Source organism: Triturus cristatus, chromosome 1_2 (assembly GCF_964204655.1).
Source record: "Triturus cristatus chromosome 1_2, aTriCri1.1, whole genome shotgun sequence".
In the NCBI taxonomy this organism is placed as follows: Eukaryota; Metazoa; Chordata; class Amphibia; order Caudata; family Salamandridae; genus Triturus; species Triturus cristatus.
Genome location: NC_140580.1, coordinates 567,124,633 through 567,151,516, shown reverse-complemented (window position 1 = coordinate 567,151,516; position 26,884 = coordinate 567,124,633). Strand labels below are relative to the sequence as shown.

The following is a 26,884-nucleotide window of genomic DNA, read 5'->3' as shown; positions in this document are numbered from 1 at the left end:
CTGCGGGACTTGCACTATGACAATTACAGAATCATGATATTACCGATTACATGAGGGAGGTCCAGCGGCCCACATTCCACTCAGTAGAGGCTAAATTGCGAAGTCTCCAACTGCAATACATGTTACTATTCCCGTCAAGTCGAAGGTCCTGTATCAGGGGAAGTCGCTCTTCTTCCAGAGTCCTGAGGTGGCGTGGGAGTGGTTGGAGATGCTCCGGCTGCAGCAGAGTGAGACACGGAATCCCGACCAGAGCCCTATCAAAGGGGGACAACCTCAACCAAGAGCTACACCTCCGATCCGAAGGAGACCGCGCCGCTCACAAAGGAGGAACGAGACTACGACATGGAGGCAAAGAGGCCCGGTGCATAATCGAACGGCTTCTCGGACTCGGAAAACGGTGGTGCAGCAGCCCTTAAAAAGAGTGGACGGCAGATCAGAAGGAGGGCCCTACACATGGTTACGTGGGAGAGGAGTAGAAGACTGAATCGGAGACCCCTCATCCCCTTGTGGTTGTCAAAGCACACCTAGGAAAAGAACCTGACGTGTCCCCTTCGGATGGCACTGCTTCTATTCTGACCGCAGTTGACTAGTCATGTGTGTGGCATCAAAACTTTGGGCCCTGGCAGACGATAGTAACAGGCTCTACTGAGAGAGACTTTGTGACCACAGACTGGTCCATTGTTCGCTTGTCTGATGCCACTGCTTCCAGGGGTGGTTGGCTTTGAGCGCGTGTTAGGGGACTGAATTTGTGTGGGGGGGGTACAGACCTCTCCGATTCTCTGTAGAGTGGCTGTTATGTTATGGTGTTCTACACTCACAGGGGTCCTTGGTGATGGTCAGGAGGGGTCACATGTTCAGGGGGTTCTGGAAGGTTTAGTTCAAGGCATGACAACACAGACACAGCAGTTGATGACAGGCCCCAGCGAAGGCAATATGCACCACATTGCCGTCGGTTAGTAAGGGAGAGCATTTTCCTCTTGTATTGTCCTGCTCATGATGGGTACGTCAGGTGGATACTAAGACCCTGGTGATCCTATTATGGAATGTGAATGGTCTTGGAGACAAGATTAAGAGGGGTCTGGTAGCTCAATATATTAAACATCCTTACCCAAATGTGATACTACTACAGGAGACCCATCTTAAAGAAACCCTTTGCAAATTCATTGGGAGAGGTGCCTACACTACAATTGCCCACACTGAATACACCTCGGAGTCCAGGGGCATAGCTATCCTGGTTAGAAAAGACCCACCTGTCCGGATAATAAAACAGTGGATGGAACCGTTGGGGAGATTTGGGGTTTTTGGAGCAGAACAGATGTCATGTTGATCACCGTTTATGCGCACTGTGGAGTAGGTTTTGGGTAGACCTTTTGAGAGAGAGAGATGCGGTTTAAGTCACGTGCTGATTGTGGGTCTTTGGTAATGTCCATGCTTAAATACTTTAGTACTTTAAGCTACCATGGGCTATTGTAGTCTGGTATTCCAGTTTACTGTTAAATTTCCTTCCTCGGTAGATGACAGACTCGACCCATAACCAACAGACCTGAGACTATAAGGGATGTCTTGAAGATTTCCAAGAGCCTCTGATCCAGTCTGTCACGTGAGTCTCTGAAGTCTGTACTGGAGTTGGACATATAAGATTTCAGGACCTAGATTCATGTGCTTCAAGACGTGAAAAAGACAGTCCCATTTCAGGGAATCAAACACTTTTTTCAAAGTTGATTAGCATGGATACTGATGACCCAAGTAGAGAGGCTGCTTGTGTCTTATATCATGCCTAGTCGCTCTCATTGTCATAAAGACTTTAGGTCAAGTATATTTCAGAGTAGATAACCCTGGTTAGGCAGTTACCAAGAGCCTTATAATTTTAGTTTAAACGTTAAAGAGAGATATTGGATGGTAAGAGCCGCAGCTGTCTGGGGCGTGGGATGGAGGGGGTGTGTCTACTTTCATATTGCCCATGTGGTAGCCATGTATAGGTCTTTGGGAAGGGTGTCTGCATGCACTTCATCCTGCACTGCTGTTCTCAGATGCTTCATTGTCATTGAGGACAACTTTTTGAATAACTGGGGGGAAACCACTGGGCCCTGGCATCCTGCAACTGTTTATAGCTGCTAGGGCCTCCAACTGTTCCTGTACAATCAGTGGCTGATCTGCGCCTCTGCAGTCAGGCAAGCAACCAACAAATCCTCCAGCATTTCAGACCAGGCCTTCCTGTCCAAAATGGGGCATGCATTGTACAGTTTTTGTAGGTGTTGGGCTTCTCTCTTGTCGCTAGCCTTTGCAATAACTTTGTCTCTGAGTTTATAGACTTGATTTTGCGACTATAGGTAGGGCACCCTCGTGCGATTTAATACTGTTTTTAAATGCAGTTTAGGTACTGTGTGACTTTCCTATGGCAAAGCAAGACTTTCGCTCATTGGCTGCATATTCCCTTTCAAGCTACCACAGATCTTTTTCAGATTCACTAGAAACTCCTCTAGTGTTTTATCCAGTCTGGTATGCCAGTGTCTTCCCTCATATAAATAACAGTTTTATAATCTTCCTTATTGTCCCTGCAGGTGAGACTGTATCCACGTGAAACTTGAAGTAGGCTTCTGTCTCTTCTTATGTAATGAGAGAATGTGCCATCAGTGAGCCACCAGGCATGCAGTCTACAAATACCCCGAGGTAGCACACTGTCTCATTTTAAAATTAGTTCCACTGTTGCATGATCTGCCAAACATCTGGGAGGATATGGGTGCCACATTTTGCTGAAATTCGGAAGTAGTCTGTATTTGAGCACGAGTGATGGGTAGCTGAGAGCAGTGTGCCCCGTTTCAATGGGAGGCCAGCTTCTCCAAAGTTTCAGTAACCCCAGGAAGCTGTCCAGGTGGGCAAGAGGAGAGTGTTTCATGTTGTATTGCAACTCCCCACTAGATGGGTCCCATTCTCTAGCCACTACTATGTTATGGTCTCTATGACACTGTCTCAACAGTCCATAAACTCCGGTCATCTTGGAATGTGGGTAAAGGTGATGGGGAGGATATAAACCAATATAAGGGTCTAGGGCTGACCTCCTAACTTTCCAGAAACTGAGAATATTTTGATGTAGACCACAGAACCATGAGTGGAAACGTATGGAGAAAAGTCACCTCCCCTGGAGCACTGTCTAAAGTCAATTTGGAAATCCCTTTTACATCCATCTCGTCCCAGAAAGTTGCGTTTGTTGCGAAGAGGTGGGTTTCCTGCAGCATCATTATCGCAGGGGAGTGTTTGTATAATGCAGGATTACCTCCATCTTGATTTTGTTGTTTGGCCCAATAATTTTCTAGGGCTTCATCCAAAATTAACCCTCCCCTGAGTGTTGGTGAGCGGCTTTCCTTGGATTCCCACTTTACATCAGTCCTGTGTGGTGCTATAAACTGTCTCTAACAGTCTAAACCGAACTACAACTCTATAAACAAACCCCTCCACTCCCCAAACACCTTGCCCTGTCTTTTTTTTTTTTTTTTTTTTTTTTTTTGAAACCGTTTATTGCAGTTTGAAAAAGTTACAGGTATGGGCCTACAACCACTCGGCCGGCCGCTAGAGTGACACAAGCATATTGCATACATACAGTAAGAGTCTCTTGGCAGTGCAGATTAGCGAAACAGGAGAAATCAATGTTGCAGGCCGCATAGCTCCATGCCCACAGTACGGTTCCCTTTTATCAAAACAAAACAACACAAAAAACCACACCCGCAAGGCAACCCGCGATCCAAAGTGACAGCACGTGCTCCATAAGTGGGGGATCCCAACCAGCAGCAGAACTCTGGAGAGGGGAATGGGAATAGATCAGGGACTGGGGGACCGCGTGCCCAAGGCCAAGGGAGGGGGGCCATCTAGGGAGACGGAGCAGGAGAGGCAGCCGGTAGCTGTGGCGGCTCACAAATACCCCCGCGGTAGGCGTTCCAGGGGCCCCAGATTTTCACCCACGCCCCAGGCTTACCCCTCGCCACATACACCACCTTTTCACGAAACATACACCAATCCATATGTTCTTTCCAGGCCAACACCGCAGGGGGCCTCTGGGATCCCCACAATTGAGCAATGTCACGCTTAGCTATCATGTATCCCAGAGTCACCCACCGCGTCTGCGGGACCGAATAGTCATTTGGTTCCCACACATTCAGCAAACATCTCCTCGCTTCAGGCAACAGCGCGACACGCGTAACCACACGCAGGACCTCATGCACACCACGCCAGAATCGCTCCACCTTTGGGCACTCCCACAGTATATGCATGAAAGTTGCCAACGCGCCACAGCCACGCTTACACATTCCGTCACCAGCAAAGCCCATACGTAGAAGCCTTGGCCCCGTCACGTAAACCCGGTGAAGGATCTTAAGCTGGACGAAACGAAGGCGAGCCGGGATGGCCACCTCTTTTGGAGAGGCCACCGCGGAAATCCAATCCTCGTCGTCCAGCTCTAGCCCGTCGGCAACCCAGGCCTCGCGGAGACTAGTCAGCAGGCACGATCTGTCGTTGATCAGTTTTTTATATATGAGGGAGATCGTGCTGTCTGGGACATGGCCATCCAGCACTCTGTCCTCCAGGGGGGAAGACTCCGGAATGGACGCGACATCCGGGAAGACGGAGCCCAGCGCATGGCGGACTTGTAGGTACCGAAAGTACTCACTGCCCTGCAGCTGAAACTCCGTCTGCAGCGTCGCAAAAGTCTTGAATCCCCCCCTCGTCCAGAGATCTCCCACAGTGCTGATTCCGATCGTGTCCCACTTCTCAAAGCCCTTCGATGTCCACAGGGAGCCCAACCTCTCTGACGCATATAGCGGTGACGCCCGGGTCAAACGGTCCTTCCACCCCATAGCTGCATTAGCCGCGTGCCAGACACGCACCATGACACGCGTCGGTCCCGTCAAACGGGGGCTGGGCGCGGCAGAGTAAAGCGCTCGATTGTAGTCGCCACCGGGCAGGAGCATCCTGTCCATCTCAAACGCCGGGTTCAAGGCGGGCCCGTAAAGGCCATGATTAATTGCAGCCAGTTGGGTGGCCCAGTAATACTGTTTAATGTCCGGGAGGGCGACCCCCCCCATCGTACCACGGGAGCGTCAATTTAGCCAGAGCAATGCGCGGCCTCCCGTCCCAGAACAGGCGCCGCTGGAGGCCCTCCACCTCACGGAAGTAGCGTGCCGGAACCAAGTCCATAGTATTCTGGAGGGCGTAGAGGAAGCGCGGCAAGGACATCATTTTAAACAAGGCCGCTCGGCCGAGCGGCGAAAGCGGCAGACGCCGCCAGCGCACCACGTCCTCCTTCAAGCGCTGGAGGGGGGGCAGCAAATTCCGCTCGTAACGGGCCTCCGGGTCAAGAGTGATATATATCCCCAGGTACCGAAACCCCTGGGAGGCAATCTGGATCGGACAGTCCCGTGGTAGGACCGGAGCCTCCCCGGAAAGCACATATACACAGGATTTCGCCCAGTTGATGACAAGGCCTGAGTTGCGACCGAATGAGCGCAAAACATCAACCAGGACGATCAGTGATTTACGCGGTGAGGCGAGATAGAGGAGGATATCATCAGCATAGAGGGACACACGGTCCTCATGCTCGGGGGTCCAGCGGAGACCACGGATGGAAGGGTGCCACCGCAGCCACTCCGCCAGGGGCTCCAGGGCCAGTGCAAACAGGAGAGGTGACAAGGGGCAACCCTGTCGCGTGCCCCGCCCCAGCGCGAACGGGGCCGAGACTCGCCCATTCACCACCACCTGCGCCAAGGGGCCCGAGTACAACAGTTTGACCCAGCTAATAAAGCCCGGTCCAAATCCAAATTTCGCCAGCATCGCCCAGATGTATGGCCACTCAAGCGTGTCAAACGCCATGGTGGCGTCCAAGGACGCCAAGATGGCCGGCTCCCGCACAAATGGGACACGCGCGAGCACACCGTGCAAGCGCCGTAGATTGAGCGCCGTGTTGCGGTGTGGTATAAAGCCAGATTGATCTTGGTGGACCAAGTCGCCCACCACGCCAACCAACCGGTTGGCCAACACCTTGGCGAGGATTTTGGGCTCCGCGTTCAAGAGCGAGATCGGCCTATAGGATGCGACCCGTTCACGGGGCTTCCCCTCCTTGTGGATCACCACGATTGTAGCCAGACGCTGGTCCGGCGGGAGGGAACCCTGCGAGTGTGCCGCCAGGAACATCGCACGCAGGTGGGGCGCCAACACATCCGGGCGTAGCTTGTATAGTTCGATGGGGATACCATTGGGGCCCATGGCCTTGCCGGATGCAACCGAGCGAATAGCCAAGGCAATTTCGTCCTAAGTGGGAGGAGCGTCCAGCGAATCCCTGTCCTCCACCGTAAGGGAGGGCAGTGCGATGTCCCGAAGCAGGGCATGGGAATCTTCCTCCGAGCAGGGGGAAACCGGGGAGTAGACTTCGCGGAAATAATCCGCAAAGCAGGAGACAATGGCTTCCGGCTCGGTGACACACGCACCATCCGCACTCTCAATCAAAGGAACCACGCGACTCGCTCTCTCCCTCTTGTCCAACCACGCAATCAATTTGCCAGCCTTATCACCCACATCATACAATCGCCCCTGCTGCTCTCGACTGAGGCCCCTGGCCGCCTCCGTGACGAGGGCCCGATAGGCCGCCTGCTTTAGGTGTAGAACATGCAGCTTGGCATCTGTTACCCCGCTCCCCAGGTCACCCTCCAGTTCTGCAATCTCGGCCTCTACCCGGGTCACCTCCTCCCGCTCGCGCCGCCGGGCATGGGAGATAAAGGAGAGGGCCTCCCCTCTAAGAACTACCTTAAAAGCCTCCCACAGGGAGATGGCCGAAGGGACCGACCCCACATTCTCGTCGAAATAACGCTGTAAGGATTTGATCAAATCTGCACGAATGGTGGGGTCGCGCAAATACCATGCATTGATTGGAGCCACCCTGCCATCCCCCCTCGGGAAGACATCGAAATGTAACAGCAATGGGGAGTGGTCTGAGATACCCCGCGCCAGATGGCGCACCTCCCCCACCCTCCCTGCATGGGCCGCCGGGACAAGGATGTAATCAAGCCGCGAGAGGCTACCATGGGCACCCGAGTGGAAGGTGTATTGCCGCTGTGCGGGATGCTTTAGTCGCCAGCAATCCACCAGGCCCAACGTGTCTAAAAGGCCGGGCAGCCACGCCTGTGCCCGGGGGAGGTCCCTGGGGGGATGGCGATCCATAGACCCAGAAGCTACCGCATTAAAGTCCCCTCCAACCACAAGCAGGCCACTCGGAAGGTCCAGGAGGAGGTGCCCCAGGTCCGCAAATGTGGTGGCTTGTAACCCAGGCGGGACGTACACTGATATCAAAATAAACACTCTACCCTCCATTCTTCCCACCAGGACAGTGTAGCGTCCCCTCTCATCATGGCGCACCTCATCGATCTCCAACGGGAGCGAGTTCTTGATCATAATACCCACCCCCCGCGAGCCCGAAGTGAAGCCAGAATGGGCCGCCAAACGATAGCCCCGCCGATTCATTGCCTGAAAGGAGTTACCTATAAGGTGTGTCTCCTGCAGGAAGACAACATCTGGTGAAATACGTTTCAAGTACTGCAGGACCACACCACGCTTAATCCTATCCCCCAGGCCGTTAACATTCCATGACAACACAGTCAAATCCCTACCCCCCATCATACGTCGAAACAATCGGTCGTCCCCCACAGAGCATCTTAAAAACAACAATATAGTAGCGGGTTTGCCTTGCGGTGCAAACAAACAACACACCCCCCCCACCCCCCCATCCCAACAGAACTCCCCCCTCCCTGCACCCCTGCATGAGCCCAGACAGCCCCCCCAAAGTGCAGTGTGCCTGTCGCCCCATAGCTAAAAACTAACTAGTCCCCCAGAGGAGGAGGGAAGCCCCCAACAGACCCCGCACGACCTCCATAGGAGGGGAACATATGCAATCAATAAATGGGGAAGGAACATCGTCCAGAGCAAGGCCTATTCAGTCACCCCTCAATTCTGATCCGGCGGGCCCTCCTCGCCAGCCGCGCCCCCCCCGCCCCCCCGGCCCCGATCTCCAGGCAGTGTCCAACCAGTCCCCAGCCGCCTCGGGCCGGTCAAAGAAGTGCGTGCGACCATCCACCTCCACCCTCAGCTTAGCTGGAAAAAGCATTGAGTACTTAAGGTTCAGGTCCCGTAGGCGACGTTTAACACCAAGAAAGCTCTGTCTCTGCTTCTGAACCGCCGGAGTAAAGTCTGGGTAGAAATGCACATCCATGTTGTCAAGCTTGACCGGTCCCTGTTGCCTGGAGGTCTGGAGGATAGCATCTCTGTCCCGAAAGTTAAAAATCCGGGCAATGAGAGGCCGCGGCGGGGCACCGGTCTTAGGTCTGCCCCCAGGGACCCGGTGAGCACGCTCCACCGCAAAAAGCTTACTCAGCCCCCGGGGCTGGAGATGGGTAAGGATCAATTCTTCCACAAAAAGATCCGCCGCCTCCGCCTCTCGTCCCTCCGGCACCCCCACAATACGGACATTATTCCTCCGGGCCCGACCCTCGGAATCCTCCAGTCGCCGGTCCATCAGGGCGCTCGCCTGGCCAAGCCGGCGCACCTCCTTTTGGAGGGCCACCACATCCGTCGTGAGGCTCGTTGCGGTGTGGGCCAGGGAATCAACCCGGTCGTTCGTTTTGGACAAGTCTGCCCTCACAAGGCTCACATCCACCAGGACAGAGTCTATTTTTTGCGCTAGGGTGTCGAAACGCTGGTCCACCGAGGCCTTCATCTCTGCGATGGCGCCCATGACGTCCCGGAGGGTCAGATCCACAGGCTGAGCAGATGCCTCCGTCGGGCCCGCCGGGGATGTGCGCGATGTCTCCGGAGAACCCTTCTGGAGAGTGTAGCGGTCCATACTGTTAGCTTGGTGCGCCGTGCCACGGCGGGTCGTCTTCACCTTCGCCCGGTCGCCATCTTGTTTGGTGGACATGCTTGCTCTCCCACCGTCGTGCCAATCTCCTCGAACGGGCCGCTATACCAATTCACGGGCGCCGGGGGGAGGCGGGGGCGACCACCGAACCGCAGGTCAACCCACAGCCGGCGGGTCAGCCGGGCACTTAGACAAGACCACACCACCGCACCCCGCTCTGCAACCCTACCTCGCTTGAGGGCAAGGAGGGCGCAAAAGCGAAAGTGAAAGTGCGGGGTACGCGAGTCGCCCAGCCTTGCCCGCTGCTGTTGTTCACTTTGTCCCCGGATCGCCCCACTACTCCAATCCGGGGGGCCGGCGAGGAGAAGGCCGCAACCTTCGATCGGTGCTCCCACCGGTGTCCGGGGTCCAATTCGAGCCCGAAAAACGGGTGGAGCCTCAGCTCGGGTTCCCCGACACAGTCCCCTCAACAAGGACAGGATATCGCCAGGATTAATTCAGGAGGTCGCGGAGGTCCTCGGGAGCCTCGCACCTACGCAGCCATCTTGGTTGCGCGCTAGGCTCCTCCTACCTTGCCCTGTCTTGATGAAAACCTCAGCATTGTCATGAATACCTAAGCCTCATGCAGTACTTTCCTTGTGATAACGGAGACATCATATTGAAAATGTAAGAAGTCTTAAAGTTTAGATTGTTTCTTGTGAGTTTTGTGGTTGAAGCGTACCTTCTGTGGTGCAACTGCACTGCTAAAGAAGGACTTACAGAGTTACTGAATTTATCAAAACGTGGACTTAGCACCTACTTATTTAGAACTTCACCTGCTATCGTATGCAATGGAGATCTGGGCATCCTGGTTTGAAATCATCCTGAGATCCCCATCCCCTGCAGAGGATGGAAGACTGTATGTGTGCTCCCTAAATCAGAAGAGTTCTAAGGTTTGTAATGGAGGTAAACTAAGCCTCTAGTCTTTAGTTTAAGGAGCCTAAGGCCACTGCCTGCACGTTTGTTCTGTACTGTATGCCTCACCACTGAGAACATCACTTTGGACAAGGCAACAAATGTCACTTTTTCCCAAAACTCCCCACATTGAGTATTGCAGCTGATCTCGTTGGTAGACCTCAAGGCAGTGTAATTTAGGTCAGATCTGAGCTAATACCTAAAAGTCGTCTTATCAGTCGCTCTCGTACCTAGGACTTTTTTTCTTTAAAAATAAAAAGGATTAGAATTGGCACATAGCACTTTACACAGGCTTTATTTGTTAAACTTTAAAATGCTGAGTTCAGATGTCTGTACTTGATCCCCAGGATTACATTCTTACATGCCATACAGTACAAATAATAAAATCAGTCATGAGAGGAAACTGTACTTAGCGTGCTTAATAGCAGTTAAGAAAGAAGACTTTACCCATTGTTGGAGCTGTATTTATCTATATTTTGTACACTTGTATCTCTGAGTTTTTGTGCAGAGTTAAGAAGGTGGAATTCTCACTTCATGGGCCTAACTTAGAATTCCTTGACAGATACTTTAGAGTCCCACGTAGGACTTTATTAGAACTTCTGCTGTCCTGTTTAGTTTGTGATCCAATCTCAAGTGTAAGTTTTCAGTAGGCTACTTTTAACTTACCTAGAAGAGCACTGAAACCAAAGTCATTTGAGGCCTGCAAGGCTGCTACGAAGGAAGCTAAAAGAAATAGAGTGATGGCGTAAACACACACCATCCCACTTTCATCTTCCTGAAGCTTCTGTACCTTGCATGTTTGTACCTACAGAAGAGGCAGTGTTCGTTCCCCTAGATTCGCACAATGACCCTTCTCTATAGCATAGGAGTGAGCAGCACTCCTGCTGCACTCAGGACACCACACATCTTCTCTACTCCCTTTTTGCCCCTCCCAACATCATATCAGATGATGGTGGTGCGTGTTTGTCTCTGGGGATCCTGGAGGCTTAAAAGGTGTTTGTCCCATCTCCACTATCTGCAGGCCTGTGAAGATTCGTCTGCATCCACCCGAGAGCAATCCTTGCCTATTGGCCTCCACACACTGTCCCTTGCACCCCGCAAGCATGTCTTCCTGCCCCACCATGATACTGGACAAATGAGGTGCCCCCCAAACAGTGAGTTACCCGCGGCAGTCCTACTCACTCGCTGCCAGCCTCTCACCTCCGAGATCCACGACCCAGCTGCACCGTCCCCTACCCGAATGCCAATGTATCACAAAGGAAACATTTGGTGGCTGAGCAGATAAGGCGGGGGGACACAATGGGGAAATCTGGTACAGGGCCCGGATCTGGCTCTGGCACATGGCTTTGACCATACTGTGAGGGCGAATTATACTCCCACACCTGTGGCCTCCCTCCTCACATACTGTATGGGTGATAAATGGTGGCACTTCATTGTAGCACTGCAGCGCCCAGCTGCCTGGAGGACTGGCTCAGACCACCCCTTCCCACTGATGCCAGGCTGCAGTACAGACTGGGGCACAGTGGAGGATGGGGCATACCCTATTGCTCCTTAATTCTCCTTCCCGCTCACTTGTGGGCACTACGGTGTGCCTCCTAGACGGCTTCAAATATTGACTAGCACCAGGGACACAGTGCATTGAGGCCTTGATTACACACAGCTCACGACTACTGTGGGATGGACCATGACTCGGCCCTGCCATATCTCATCCCCAACCTTGGCCTCTCTCACACAGGAGTACCAGCTCCAAATTGACTCGGCCCGCCTTTATGTACTACTGATCTGGTGCGCGCCTGATAGCGTGGCATCTCTTCTGCTGTAGCCACTTGCCCAAGGCCGAAAGCCATCCTGTCTAGTGGCCCCCAAGCATTGCATTGCCCAGATTCACACTGGTGTCCCGCATCTGCTTCTGTCTCTCCCCACTTCCTGGGTCTTCATGAACTCCTGCAGAAAGAGGACAGATGACCTTGAAGACCACTAGGAGATGCTTTGGCTAGCTGCCCCCCTCCCCCGTTTTGGATGCTGAGGCTGGCAATGCCCCCTAGCAAATCCAAATACACTGACAAATCCTCAAAGCAGATTCTCTTCTTGGAGACCATCATCTAACCCGGCGCCTTGGCCGCTGCATGAGGGACACCGGCGGCGGGCCACCATGTAAAGAATCCTCCAGGAAGTCATGGCAGTTTGTCGCGGCCTAGAGGGGATGGACTTGAACATCACAGAGCTGACGGCTGAAACCAAATCCATCCGCTCCGACATCGCTGGCTTCCAAAGAAAGGTGAGTGGCTGGAACACAGTGTCGCGGCAGTGGAGGACCATCTCAAAACCATCCCGGAGCGGGATTAGGAACTCTTATTCCTACACAGCAAAGTTATCAATCTGGAAGATATAAGCTGCAGGTACAATGTCCACCTCTTTGGTTTCCTGGAGCGCATGGGGGGCGGTGGGGGTTCAGACACCAGAGACTTCCTCAAGCGCACTCTTTCCACCCTTACTGGCCTTACATTTAATCATCCCTTGAAGCTCCAGCGAGTGCACCGCATGGGCTCTGCGCGCCACAACCGAACAGCATGGCCCGGTCTCATCACTTCCTGCACCCTGAGACACGATCAAGCTCAGCAGCTCCTCGCGTAGCCCATTCCCATGGTCCCTATGAGCTTGTGGGGCATGTGATCCGCATGTTGGCAAATTTATCCCGGAAGACCAATGACTATTGTAAGGCTTTCTTGTCCCTTCAACCCCAGCTTTGACAAATATCAAATCAAAAACGGACTGTTGAAACCTACCTGGATGTGAATAACAAAGGATGGCAGGTCTATGGACGACCTTGACCTGGAGGATCTGCGTCTCCTTCACGGTGGCCTCGCTGCTAAAACTATGGACGCCACTAAGCCTGGGAAGAGTTTTGAAGCTTTACTCCGCCAACCTCCGCGGAGTTCCGTGCCTTGTTGCCCTCACCCCACCTTCTTACAATGGCGTCCTTCGGCCTTTACCCTTATGTCCAAAGCCTTGTGGGCTGTTCCCACATGCTTCAACCGCAGCTATGGCTGGCTCTGCCTCCCATACCTCCCACCCTCTCTGCATGGACGGGCTGACGCACTATGTAAAACGTAAGGTACTCTCTCATATTTGCAGTCGAAACGGGCTGATGTAGATTTCTTGCTGGAGAATCGCCTCGAAAGCCGATCTGCCAAACTGCATTGGAAATGGGTGGGCAGAGTGAGCCGTAAGAGCAGCCATGCAACAACTGATCTGGGGAGCGGGTCTCCCAGTAAATGTGGGGTAACAATCCCTCTTGTAAATCACTGTCTTCAAATACTGGTCTGACCAGGACGATGGGTATGTTTTGGCCAAACTGCGACTTGGGGGCCATTGGCAGCTTGCTCATCAGATGGACAAGGAGAGTACCCTTTCCTCTCGTCAGTACATGGCACACAGTCCAGACTGGACTACTTCCTTGTCTCTGGAGGGAGTGTTGGCCCTCACTAGGGAATCCCGGATCCTAGTGGCCTCACTGTTCGACCATGCTCCGGTCCTGGTGTTTTTGAACTTGGGCCTAGACTCTCCGGGCCCGCATGCCGTGGTTGCTGAGCGTGCAGCGCTACTGCACCCCTCAGGGTAAATCCTAATTGAAAATGCACTTCTCCACCTACCCAGTGGCCAACGAACTCGATGGCCTCCCACAGAGTTCTATGGGCAGCCGCAAAAGTGACCACTCACGGCCAATTCATTCAGGACGTGGCCTTGACCAAAAAGCAGAATGTTGCTTGCCAGAAAGAACTGGAGCGATTGATTGCATCCCTTACTCCCCAATATACCACTCGCCCTTCGCTTCCTGCACGCTGCCGATTGGAACCAGTCTGCATGGCTCTAAATGGCCTGTACATGCCCAAGGTTGAGTAAGTGTTACAGTGGTTAAAAGGCTGCCACTATGAACAGGGAGAGAAGGGGGGCCGACTTCTGACTGCCCAGTTGCATCAACAGGAGGCCTCTCTGGCTATCCCGCCATCCATTCCACGAGCGGTGAGGTCCTCACCCGCCCGCAGGACATTGTCAATGAATTTGCATAGTTTTATCAGAACCTGTATACTCTGGAGACAATGGCCAGCACAGACCAGGTGGAGGCTTAGCTGGAGGGCATGCTCCTCCCCTGCCTGTCCGACGAGGTCCATGCACTGCTGGAGGGAGGGGGGGGGGGGGGGTCAGTAAGATTGAGATTGCACAGGCAGTCTCCAAGCTACCCTACCACAAAGCTCCTGGGGAAGATCGCTTCCCTTGGAGTTTTATAAATGGTCCGGGTAGAAGGTTGTCGATTCTCTCGATGCTACCTTTCAGGAGTCAGAGCAGACCTGGTTCCTGGGCTCTCTCTCCAACAGGGCTGTGATAGCGGTCCTCCCCAAACCTGGGAGGGACCCCCTCCTGTGTGGCAGTTATATGCCCATATCCCTGCTAAATAGGGATATCCAAATCTTCCCCAGTGTCCTAGCAGCTCGCATCAGCAAGGTCATTCCGTCCCTGATACACACTGATATACATGTGGAATTTGTCCTTAGACGTACCTCCAGAAACCATCTTCACACCCATGCCCACACCCTATGGGGGGGACCAGGGACCTGCAGGTTGCGGCCTTTGCTCTCTCCCTCGGTGCCGAGAAAGTGTTCAATCTCCTTGAATGGGGATATCTCTTCGCAACCCTGAAACGGTTTGTTCTGTGAGATTAGTGTTTTGCCAAGGTTTGCTTGTTGTATGATTGTCGTACGGCCTAGGTTAACTGCGGGGGTTTTCTATCCGACCCATTTCTGATCCGGAGGGGTACGCGACTGGTCTGCCTGCTTGTGGCACTTTTATTCCTGCTTGTGATGGAGCCAGTGGCCGCTACCATCCGCCAATCACCTCACCTTGCAGGGGTATCCAAGGGCAGGATGTCCAAGATCTATTTATATGCCGATCATGTCCTGCTCACCTTAACGTATCTTTTTCCATTTCCTCCCAGCCTTATTGGAGATCATTGATGGCTTTGCAACCCTGTCTGGTTACCGGGTGAACTGGGACAAGAGTGAGGCTCTTCCACTATCGACTATAACCACAATAGCACCAATACACGGTTCGCCTTCTGATGGAAATCGTCTCGCCTCAAATACCTGGGAATGCTGGTCAACCGGGGCCTGGATCAATTGATCGCAGTTAATCTTGATCCCCCTTATTGTTCGCAAGAAACTTGACTTTCAGGTATGGTCACATCTGGGCTCTCCATGGGAGCAGGGTTTAGGCAGTACAGATTGTCACACTCTCACGCTTTGCGTACGCTGTGGGCATGCTTCCTCTACTGGTGCCCTTGGCAACCTTACACCTTGTAGACGCACAGATTTGTGCCTTTGTGTGGGGCTCCGGATGGCCTCGACTGGCGTCTGCTAAGCTCATAGTGCAACACTTGTGTGGGGGCCTAGGTCTTCCATTGGTGGACCACTATGCTCCAGCTTTCCACCTCTCACAATTGACGTATATGCTTCCCAAGATGCCAGACCCGCCACAGTGGGTTGACACGAAATGATTGCGGCTTTCCAGCCATCACGGCTGCGACTTTGTGCACGGGGTGACCCCCGTCAGTCCCGTCATGTCTACCCCATGCTACAAGCTATGCAAAAGGCTGGGCACAAGCCTCTTCATTGTGAACCCCCATTTACACGAGCGGATACCCCAATAGGGCAATGGTTGCTTACGCATTGGCCTTCCACGGGTACCGTGGCGAGTGCCATACATCCAACGTCTGGATCAGGTCCTGGACGACAGAGACTTTAAACCTTTCAGACAACTGAGTGAGGACTTCGGTCTGCTGCCCACCGGGCATGGTAGTGCAGTGCTTACAGCTGAAGCATTGCCTGTGGTGCTGTTTGGGAACCTGGCCCTGGACTCTACAGACCCCACCCGTGTTGTCCTACCTCAGAACTTGGGGTCATTTCAGGGGAGTGATGTTGGTGTTATATGAAATCATTACGCGCTGTCTCTTCTCACTGCTTCTCTTCAACAGTCTCCACATCACATGGCAGTCCTGTTTACAGATAGAAATGGAGGAGGAAGATTGGGCTGACCACTGGAGGCTTTGGACAGGGGCATATGAGAGGCACGTCTGAAGTTCTGTCTCTTCAAGACACTGCGTGAGTGGCACTGGACCCTAGTGAAACTGCACCGGGCAGGTTTGCTACCACATGCGGACTGTTGGCAATGCCCAGACACCTGCTGGAACCTTGCGCAAATCCTCTGTGAATGCCTCTCGCTTCAGGCCTTCTGGGAGGCTATCTGGACTGCATTGGGTAATTCCATGACGCTCAAGCCCCCCACTCTGATTCTCATTCAAAATGTGAGTGACTCCCCGGAGCTATCCCGCCCACAGCGTCGTCTCCTACATACGGCTCTGGCGACTGTCAAAATATGAATCCACCGCCAGTGGCGTGCCCCTACGTCTCCATCGCAGGAGGACTGGACAGCAGGGGCAGATTAGCACTGCGGGCACTCTGGCATGGGCCGAAGGGCCGGTGTCTCGGAGCACTCTGTAGGCCGATTTTTATTAATTTATTATTTTCTCCCTCTTTCCCAGTCCACAGAGAGCAATGACCGGGAGAGGATAGCAGCCCCTCTGGGCGTCTGTTCAGTGATGATCAGCTGTGGCCTCTCCTTGACCCCTTGCCCTCCCACAAGCAATCACACTGATGGTGGGCTGGGGAGGAGTGTTTGTGTGCCAGAATCGGCCTCCCTGGGGGCCAGGTGTTGCTCAGGCCTTTGAGCCATTTTCACTTCATCCCCCCACGCAGCCCAGAAACAGTGTTTGCATTAACCTCTCGCCCACAGCCCTTCTAATTCAGGGCATAGTGGGCGAGGAAGAATGGGGCACGCTGTGGGGGCCAGGTGATGTTGGGAACTTGCACCATCTTCACCTTAGCCCCCCCCCCCCCACCCCCCCATGGATGGCCCAGTAGCTGTGGAAAAATATTTTAAGAGAAAGGGGCCTCGCTCTTTTTTAGGTGCTCCTGCCCTGGAGGGCTGGTGAATAATTTTGTAATAGAAAGGGGCCTTGCTGTTTTTTAGTTGCTCAGCTTGTAGGACGTTGTTACCCTGGCCCTGTGTCCTTCCCAAGAACAATATCCTCCCACGTATGTGCCTTGTGTGTTTCATGAAAGTCCACGCCCCGCGAGTGCGGGCGGGCCCCACCCCGCGAATGTAGGCCACTTTTTTTCGTCAGTGCCCGGGCCAAATTGTGATCCCAATTCGTCCCTGCTGCACAGTGGCCCATGAACGTGTCATTTATAATCTGCAAGACCAGTCAGGTGTTTGTGCAGACATGGGCTCCAGTCCTCTGAGATGAATCCTAACGCTTCTGGCAGTTCATACAACAGTTTCCGGGTAATGCTATCAGCTGCACTCCAGAGGGATTCTAGCCCCCCCCTCCCCCTTTCCTCTAGATTTCTCCTCATTCCCTTTTGACCTCTACCCTACCCATGTTCCAGCCTCTTGCCGTATTCCTCCTTTTCTTTCTCTTCTCTTCTTTTCCTTTTCCCTCCTCATCTTTATCGTTGTTTTCATATTCTCCTTTGCCCTCCCCCTTGCTCCTATTTTTCTCTCTCCCTTCCTTTCCTCAGTCTTTCTCTTCCCCGTCTGTCTCTCCCAACCCACCCCCACTCCTCTGGCATACCCCGATCCACCACGGGCCCTGTCAGGTTTGGCGGATCAGCACGATTCCACCTCCTAGTCATTAGCACAGGACACATACCCCCCCCCCCCCAACCCCTCTCCTTTTGGTTGTACCCCCCCCCCCCCAATAACCTACCCCCCTCCTTAATGCGTTTGCCCTGTTCTGATGGCTCCTCATTTTCCTTTGACCTAAAAACACCAAGAGGAGAGGGCAAGAGTGGTGAGGGCTGTCATACTGGTGTGACCTTAGAGCTGTGAGGTCATAGCAGTATCGCCGCACAGCCCAGTCTTGTACTTATGTCGTGAATATGTTGAGAGCTTTGTAAAGGAAAAATATTGGTTCCTGCTCAGTCAGTTTTTTGCTGGGGCCCTTCCCAGTCAGTTATCACGAGTCTTACAGCAGCATATGTTAAGTTAACTTGGCGAGTACAATTTAGAACACAACCTTCTCTAACCAGCTTCAAATCCCCTCTAAAAGTTTATCTGTTCTTAATTCTGGTGAAAGAAAAGGGCAAACAGACCTAATTGCTAGAAAGTGAGGTCCTAAAAAACTTTTTCAATCATTTATTACTTCGTACTCTGGGTGTGGCTATCTCTGAAGTTGTTTTTTGTTTTCCGATAACCAGTATGACTTTTAAAAAAATAACACTAATACTGCAGTTGACTCTGCGTGGGATTTTGCTCCCATGGTAGATTAGATATTGGATTAGAACCCAGGTGATATTAGTGACCTGCCTCGGGTACATAATTCATTGTTGCCGAGCACACACTCTTTGGGTTTGCTGCACTCGCATGTTTTTTACGCCTTCACTTCCATGGCCTAGCTTCTCCATTCCATCCTTCTCGCCCTCCAGCTGTGCATTCTGTCCTCTGAAAGAGGCTCACCTGCTGACTGCATCTTTTTTTGGTGATGTAAATAAATGATGACTTGTAGAATCTCTGTCCCCTTTCTTCTATATTGGATGCCGTATGGGCTGCTACGTTACCGTTGAGGCAAAGGACCATCTCACTGTAATGTTGACTGCAGGGTCATTCCCTTCTGCAAATCCGTAATACAATTGTATAAACAAAATTGAGTCCAGTATTGCAGTTTTCTTTTGTTTATAACTTTTCTTTGTCAGATGAATTGTCTCTAAAACTTTTTGTATGCCACCACTTTAACTTTCAGGTTACTTATATTAGAAACTTGACATTATTTAAAAGCCAAGCTCTCCATTACATTTTGCACCGGTAGCACGTATTTTCATAAGGAAGATCGTATTATTTTTCTTAATTCCTCCATGTTCAATAAGATTCCTAAGATGTTACTCTATATTAGAATAATGCTTTGTTGTGATTTTGTGGTGTTTAACCTATTATAATCTTTATTTTTTGGTATTTCTTGTAGACCCTTCCACTGCAGTACAAGTTACAGTTCCGAATCAATTCAACGTGGTCATTTTATTCCAGCCAATCACACTACAGTGCAATTATCAAACCTCTGCTACTCAGCCTCCTGTTGTCGTGTGGAAATATAAATCTTATTGCAGGAGCCGGCTCACAGATGCTTTAAATCCAACCAGCCAAGACACTCAAATCAACAGTGTACTACAGGCAAACAGCCCAGGATATAATCCTTATGTGGAGTGCCAGGACAGCACAAGGACTGTCCGAGTCGTAGCTACTAAACAGGGCTCCGCTGTCACTCTGGGAGATTTCTACCAAGGCCGTCGAATCACCATTTCAAACAGTATGTATGTTTTTTTAAGAAAAGCTTTTTAATTTGCCATTGTAATTTGAGATTGAGAGTAACCGGTGCGTTGTACGATAGATGCAATGCTTGCATAGTACCCCTAATCTGTGTAATCAGATATAATATTAATTGGCCCCTCTAGACCAGCTGAATCTCTTCAGACTTGATATCTATGTTACATGATGGAGGGAGTGTTGTAGCGGGTCCAGCTCACTTATCATAAGATCATTTTCTAATTTCTATTCATGTGTATAAATCTACCAAGAAACCTGTTTACACTCAGCATGTTTTCCAGTGTTAACATTTTAAATGCTGATCAACATAGTTGAACATCGGTTCTAATCCTTTTGACCTTTGTGAGCCCCCACTGAATCATTACTGGAATCTCTGGATCCCCCACTGAATCGTTATTGGAAGCTGGGGACCCGGGGGCAAGATGGCGGCCGCAGGAGCGTTCGAGTGAGCTGACCACTAACTCCTTCCCTGTACAATCCTCTCCCCTCCCGATTTCTGGAGCAAACTGCAAAATGGGGATGTATAAACTCACCACTCTCGACTCCCTTTGATGATCTGGCGCTCGTAGTTTTGGCTGTGGGGGATTCTGCTACCCAGATTGGCGCTCCGTATTCCGACAGCTTTTCCCTGCTCTGTGCACCGACGCGGCTCCAGTAATGCCGCTGAAGACAGCTGCCGACCACGCAAAGGCTCAAGGGCTGCCGGCAGTTCCCACTAGCCAGGGGAAATCCATTTCGGACCGAGATGGAGGAAATTTAGATGGTGGAAGACTGCATGGCACTAGGGGGCAGCTTAAGGAAAAAGGCGGCGCATCCCCCCCTCCCCCCCCCCCCCCCTGTGGAAAGCAGACGGTTCCTGCTTTGTTCAAGGAACACACTGAGAAGGCCAAATCGGCATCAGGATCCAAAGGTACTGCTAAAACTGTTTTCCCTCCGCTCATCCCTATAACTGACTCAATATGTCAAGAGGATGCAGTACAATTGTCAGTTGCCAGGGGGTGATAGTGTTGGTAAAGCCATTGATGGGGGGGCATTAGTTCAAGGTTTTGACGTAGGTACAGATTGCACCCCTGGTGGCAGCAGGGGGGCTGATAAACCAACAGATTTGGCCTCCAAAGGTACCCCCCCCCCCCCCGGAGGGGCAGACGGTACAGCGATCAATCAACAAGGCCAGTGCATTCTGGGAAATGGAGTTCTTTCAAGCAATGGCCAGGTAAAAGGTACATCGGATCCGACTTTCTTAGATAGGGAGGTTGATTGTACGGGAGGTAATCCACTAACACCTAGGGAGGAGGACGTAGCTGACATATTCTACTCAATGCAGTACAAAAGGGGGTGGTGATGGACGGAGCATCAGAACCAATCAAACACTCACACCCAGTCAACAGATCTGGGTTTGATCCATCACCGTTCTTTAGCCCACTCTGCCACCCCAGTTCAGACATGGCCATATGCAAATCAGTCTGACCCTGTGCCTCATGGAAACAGTCCAGCCCGAACTGCCAAGCCATGCCTTCCCTGGACCAGAAACAAGCTTCCTAGGACCGGTTTCTGGCATTTCAGCAGTCTTCAGCCAGGCTTGCTTGAATCCAGTGGCAAAGTGAGCAAGGGACTCACGTCTGAGCATACCCTGCCAACATTTTACTCAATGTCAGACCATTTTAACTCCTCGGGTGATGACAGCTGCATTAAAGATTGGGCCGGGGGGAGAAACCGATGCTAGCAGTCTACACTGGGAAGAGAAGAGTGACAAGTCCTCGCAAAATCCAGGAACAGTCCGCAAAATGAAAGATCAAGCTACCCTTCCTGAGCAGGCCGCAGGTGCGGTTGGCTCAATGATTTGGGACTACTCTTTCTCACCAAATTTGGGAGGAAGAGTTCCTGGAAGAGGATGCAGCTAGGAAATGCTAGCACCAATCCTATTGTCCCGGATGAAATCACACTATCTACAATATATCAGACCATCGTGGCCCATCGTGAGGAGACTGGAGCTGAGAGTTCCCGGACTCAGGGTGCGTGTCGTACACTTCAGAACTCTATACATAGGATCGCCAAGACGTGCTCCGATTTTTCTACAAGGATTGGGGAAGCAGAGACCAGAATGTCTCAGTTGGAGGACGAGTTGGCTAAACAGAAAAATCTGACTGAGTCTATGAAATTTACAAAAGACGATACATTGTTGAAATTGACTGACCTTGAAAATCGTTGAAGGAGAAACAATCTGCGGATTCTGGGTATTCCTGAGGGCAAGGAAGGCGCAGATGTCCGCCAGTTTGTGATTGAACTTTTCGAGGAGGCATTTCCAGAACTTAAACATTGGGACTAGAAAACTCGACTGCAGAGGGCTCACCGATTCCCTGTTAATCGGCGCAGAAAGGGGTGTCAAGTCGATGGTTGACCACGTGCTATTCTTATTTGCCTCAATAACTACTTGGCCAGGGAGGCCCTCTACGACTTAGCCAGACTAGATAGGAAACGGGTTCGTAAAGGCTGTGACTTTTTTGTGAGGCCTGACTACTGCCAGATAACAGTTGAAAAGAAATGGGCATTACGTCAATTAATCCTGCCATTTCAGGCCAAGGGGGCTCAGGTTTTCTTGCTTAACCCTGCAAAACTGAAAGTGGTCTTCCAGGGTCAAACGCAGTATTTTCAGTCCGAGATTCAAGCAAACTAATTTATGCTTGCATTGTAGACATCTAAGGGATACGTGAACCGAATGTGTTCTGTATTTCATCTGTCTGGGATGATTAAGCAGTCTAATCTGAACTCTAAAGACGGCCTCTGGGCATAATGACTTGGCAGTTACTCTTCGCCCCCCCTTCTTTTTTTTTTTTGATCTTGTTCACAGTTTGGCACAATACCTTATGGATGGGGAGGTTCAGTCCAGTGGACGGGATGGAGGGTTAGCTCAGCATCATCAGGGAACTGAATGGCCCCATGCCTCAGGTAGTGGGAGGTTGGGTGGGGGAGGGCTTCTGGTTGAAGGAGTGGGGGGGGTTGGGTGTTTGGCGTGAGGGGGGCCCACAATTGTTACTTTTTGTGCACAGTCATGGCAATGTTACTATCGAGAAGGGAAAGTTTTGACGAGGCTATTTTCCAGAGGAATTTTTCCAAGAATATTTTTGTATTATGGTGTGAACTGTTTCGATATATTGGTACCCCACAATGATTATGGATAGCAAGAGTAAAGTTCAAATTTGCTCCCTGAACTGTCTTAACAATAGGAGAAAAAAAAGAGGCTTACTAGCCAAACTTATTGGTTTATGCAGATAGATGAAATTTGCTTGCAGGAAACGCACATTCCCAGGAACAATCGTGGATGGTTAAAGGATTTGGGCCTCGATCTTCTTGCAAGCTCCCGCCAGGGCACGACTATACGGGGGCTTGCTATATTGGCCAGGCATGGGGTTATAAATTGTAAACTAACTAAGGAGGACAATCTAGGGCGATGGGTAACAATTGAAGCCGCAATTAAGGGCAATCTAGCCACTATTTGTTCTTTGTATGGATCAAACTTGGATGATCCAGAAATCCTGAACTTACTTAATATAGAGTTGGCTTTATTGCCGTCTCCGCTAGTCCTCTGCGGTGATTTTAATATCCATCTGAGCAGTAGTTTCAATCTTCTTAGCAACTCTCCTAATCAGGGAAAAAAGGGCAAGACCTTTAGGGCACTACAGGGACTTGTGAGGAAACATGGATTGGCTGATATCTGGTACAGACTTAAGCAGGCTGAGCCAGGGTTTACATACTTTTCAGCTCCTCACTGTAAATTTGTCTGTCTGGACTATTTTTGTTATCTCCGACCAAACCGCTGAAAAAGTTAATATTGAGCTTTTGCCGAGGTTAATTTCTGATCACAATTCATTAGTAGTCGAACTCCCACTGATTTGTCTCCTGCAACCTCCTTCGACTTGGACGTTTGACAGGAAGCTACTACTTGATCAACCATATTGTTCCCATATGGCTAAATGGATTATAGAATTCTTCAACTTGAATAAGGGTACTGCATCTGAAACCATAATCTGGGATGCTTTTAAAGCATCTGTGCGGGGTGAGACCCTCAACTTCTCTCGTTATCGACAGAGGATGGTAAAGGAAATGATCAGTGGTTGAGTGGATCGGCTCCGGAAGGCGGAGGAAGAGCTTTTACGGGGAATTGGTGATCCACAGAAAATTGAAGTGTCAGCAGCTCACTGCGGTTATAAAAGCCAGAATACACCAACACTATGAGGATGAATTGGCTGTTAAATATATACCACACCGGACTGACATGTATGAATTTGGGGAAAGCTCTGGTAGACTGTTGGCCAAATGTATAAAGCAGAGGGTAGTTGCTAACAGAATTTTCCAGATTAAGGATCAATCGGGCCAGAATCAGGACTCTCCGGAAAAGAGGTTCTGAAGGTCTTTCAGGACTTTTATCAGGATCTTTATGCTGATGATAGGATTGCTTCAGTGTCATCTGTAGAGGAATTTTTCCTGGATTATGAGACCCCAAAGGTCACCCCGGAACAAAATGAGTTGTTGTCCGCCTCGATAACTGGGGAAGACGTTGAGTATGCTATAAGTTCATTGGCAGCTGGCAAAGCTGTGGGACCAGATGCATTACCCCTAGAATTTTACTGGACATTGCGGCAAGTCCTTTGCAGAGAATTTGAATCCTTAGTCCAACTTGCTCAGAAGGATCAGTCCCCGACTCCTGGCAGAAAACCACAATAGTATTTTTTTTTTTTTTAAAAAGGACCAACCAAGCTCAACCCGTCAAATTACAGACCTATTTCCCTGAATTGTGCTGATAGTAAAATTTATTCTAAAATTATGGCTCTAAGGCTGGGCAAGGTAATCACCCCATTGGTCACCATTCGCAAACACAGGTTTATCCCTGGCCGGGATACATCAGACCACATTTGACGTGCTATAGCTCTGTTTGATCGGGCCCAGGTTAAGAAGATACCTCTCGAGATGATCCTGTTGGATGCAGAGAAAGCTTTCAACAGGGTCTCCTGGGTGTTTCTCTGGTCAAAAGAAAATGGATTTGGTACGTGCACAACCTAATAGTTCAGTGGTGGTTTGTTGTTTGTGGCGTGCTCCGGGGTTCGTCCTCCGAAATAGGGCGTGTGTAAATATGAAGATGCACCCCCATCAACTTGGGGTGTGTCCCCCAGGCGCGAAAATAGTCTAAGGAGAAAGTTGCGATTGTCTCTTCCTTCACTTTTAGCGACGGTCTCTAGGATACAAAATTTCAATTGGCTGATGTTATGCCCGGCTTCCAAAAAATGCTGTGCGACTGATGATTTTTGTTGTTTGGTTCTGATGTTAGACTTGTGACTAATGCTAAAGACGTGTGACGTGGTAAAACATAGTGCACATAGAAATAGGACGAGTGTTAAATTACGGAACAAACGAGAAAGGACTAACCTGATAGTATGAAAAAAAGGGTTGTGTTATCACCGTAAAGAATAAGTTAACGCAGATCTAAGGGACCTTGAATGTTATTTTAGGATGCGTGGTATCACTGTATTAAGGCAATGTAACACACAAGAACAGAAACATCAATATAAGCAATGTTATGGATGGTTCTATATACAATAATAAGGAAGGTAAATGAAATGAGAAACTGCATTTTTCGGTGTGGTTTTGGAGACAAAGCGATTGGTAACTATACAAAAAGTATAGAGCATTCGAGATCAAAAAGTACTTAGAAAAATTACAAATAACATAAGAGTACTGTGCGGTCATTTAAACCATCTGGTTTCATGGAGTTTAACAAATATATCCAGTGGTTCTCTCTCTTAAGGAGAAAGTTGTGATTGTCTCTTCCTTCACTTTTAGCGACGGTCTCTAGGATACAAAATTTCAATTGGCTGATGTTATGCCCGGCTTCCAAAAAATGCTGTGCGACTGATGATTTTTGTTGTTTGGTTCTGATGTTAGACTTGTGTTCATTCAGTCTGATTTTAATTTTCCTTTCGGTCTGCCCAACGTATACTTTGCCGCAAGGGCATTTAAGCATATATACGACATTAGAGGTGTCACAGGTAGCCGTGGTTTTGATTTTGATTTTGTGTCCTTTCATTGGATGTGTGATGTGATCGCCTTTCATAACATTGTTGCAACTGTTACAGTTTAAGCAAGGAATAGTTCCTTTGAATGATAAACTTGAAAGTGGTTGATTTGGTTGATTGAGTATTTCGCCTATGTTTTTGTTTCTTGTGTAGGCAAAGATTGGTTCTTGATCGAAGATGTGGTTAAAATCCTGCTCCAGTTTGAGTAGTTGCCAATGCTTTTTTATGATTCGTTTGTAGTTAGTGCTGATGGTAGAGTATTTAGATACTACCGTGATTTGATTTTTGATGGGTTTGGGTTGAATGGTAAGAAGTTCATCACGATTTTTAGTAGTTGATCTTTCTTGAGCCTTTTGTAGTACTTGATCAGGGTAACCACGGGATTTGAATCTTTGTGTAAGAGTTAAGTTGGTTGATGGATTTGTTAGGGTTGGATACGATTCTCTTTATTCAAAGCATTTGCGAATAAGGAAGGTGTTGCTTGAGAGGTAGAGGGTGAAAGCTTTGAAAATGAAGAGTATTATTCCTGTCGGTGCTTTTCCTGTATAGATCAGTTTCTAATCCTGTGGATGTTTTGGTAATTGTAATGTCCAAGAAGTTGATGGTGTCTGCATCAATGTTGAAGGTGAATTGTAAACGTTGATCAATTTGATTGAGATTGTTGAGTTGGTCTTTGAGAATGTGAATAGGGCCGTTCCATATCATGAAGATGTCGTCTATGAATCTGAGATATAATTTTAAATGGTTGGTCCATGCTGGTGTGTTAAGGATATGGTCTTCTTCAAATTGATTCATGAAGATGTTGGCATACGCTGGGGCGGCACAATTCCCCATGGATGTACCTTTTTTTCATACTATCAGGTTAGTCCTTTCTCGTTTGTTCCGTAATTTAACACTCGTCCTATTTCTATGTGCACTATGTTTTACCACGTCACACGCCTTTAGCATTTTTTAACTTCCGCATCCGAATCCCGATTCACAACCACCATTACGTTCGTGATCGAATGCGAGAGCACACGACAACGCTTTTCACATTGGGTAAGTGCAATTTCTATCACCATTCTTGAATGCTTTCACGCTTTATCATTAACCTATCACCCTTTGTAAACCTTGATTCATTTACATCGCCCGTTACGGGAAAGTTCACTTCGATACTAAATCACGTTCAAACTTTCTAATAGCTGCAATATAACGTCGGTTTAATCGTTGTCATCCGCCTCTGGATTCAAGGCAGTTTCTCATAACCCTCACGGGTAATTCACCATTCTCGCATCAACCTTTTTCACTTTTACCACATCGTTTATGCGTCACAACTTACCCGTTTCAAGTCACTCCTTTTTTCCGCTTTTTAACGCACGAGTAATCACCAGACCTCATACATAGCGCTTATTGTTCTCTTTATCGTTTTTTAGAGTTCCCCTGATTTATGCCGAAATGCATTGGGAATATACAACTAATGTCATGATCTCCGTAATGCGTTTGAAGTGAAAAACGCTCATGATGAATTTGAATTACAAATAAAGTTTTTCAACATATT

At 49.9% G+C, this 26,884-nt stretch overlaps 1 protein-coding gene across 4 annotated transcripts in view; it reads left to right on the top strand.

Annotated features, from left to right (window-relative positions):
* LSR (lipolysis stimulated lipoprotein receptor) overlaps positions 1–26,884 on the top strand; it is a 295,848-nt gene that overhangs the window by 47,587 nt on the left and 221,377 nt on the right. For all 4 annotated transcript variants that reach the window (XM_085606478.1, XM_085606479.1, XM_085606476.1 and 1 more), the window contains exon 2: positions 18,921–19,262. In XM_085606478.1, the coding sequence (XP_085462604.1) occupies positions 18,921–19,262 (342 nt within the window). The remainder of the gene's footprint in view (positions 1–18,920; positions 19,263–26,884) is intronic.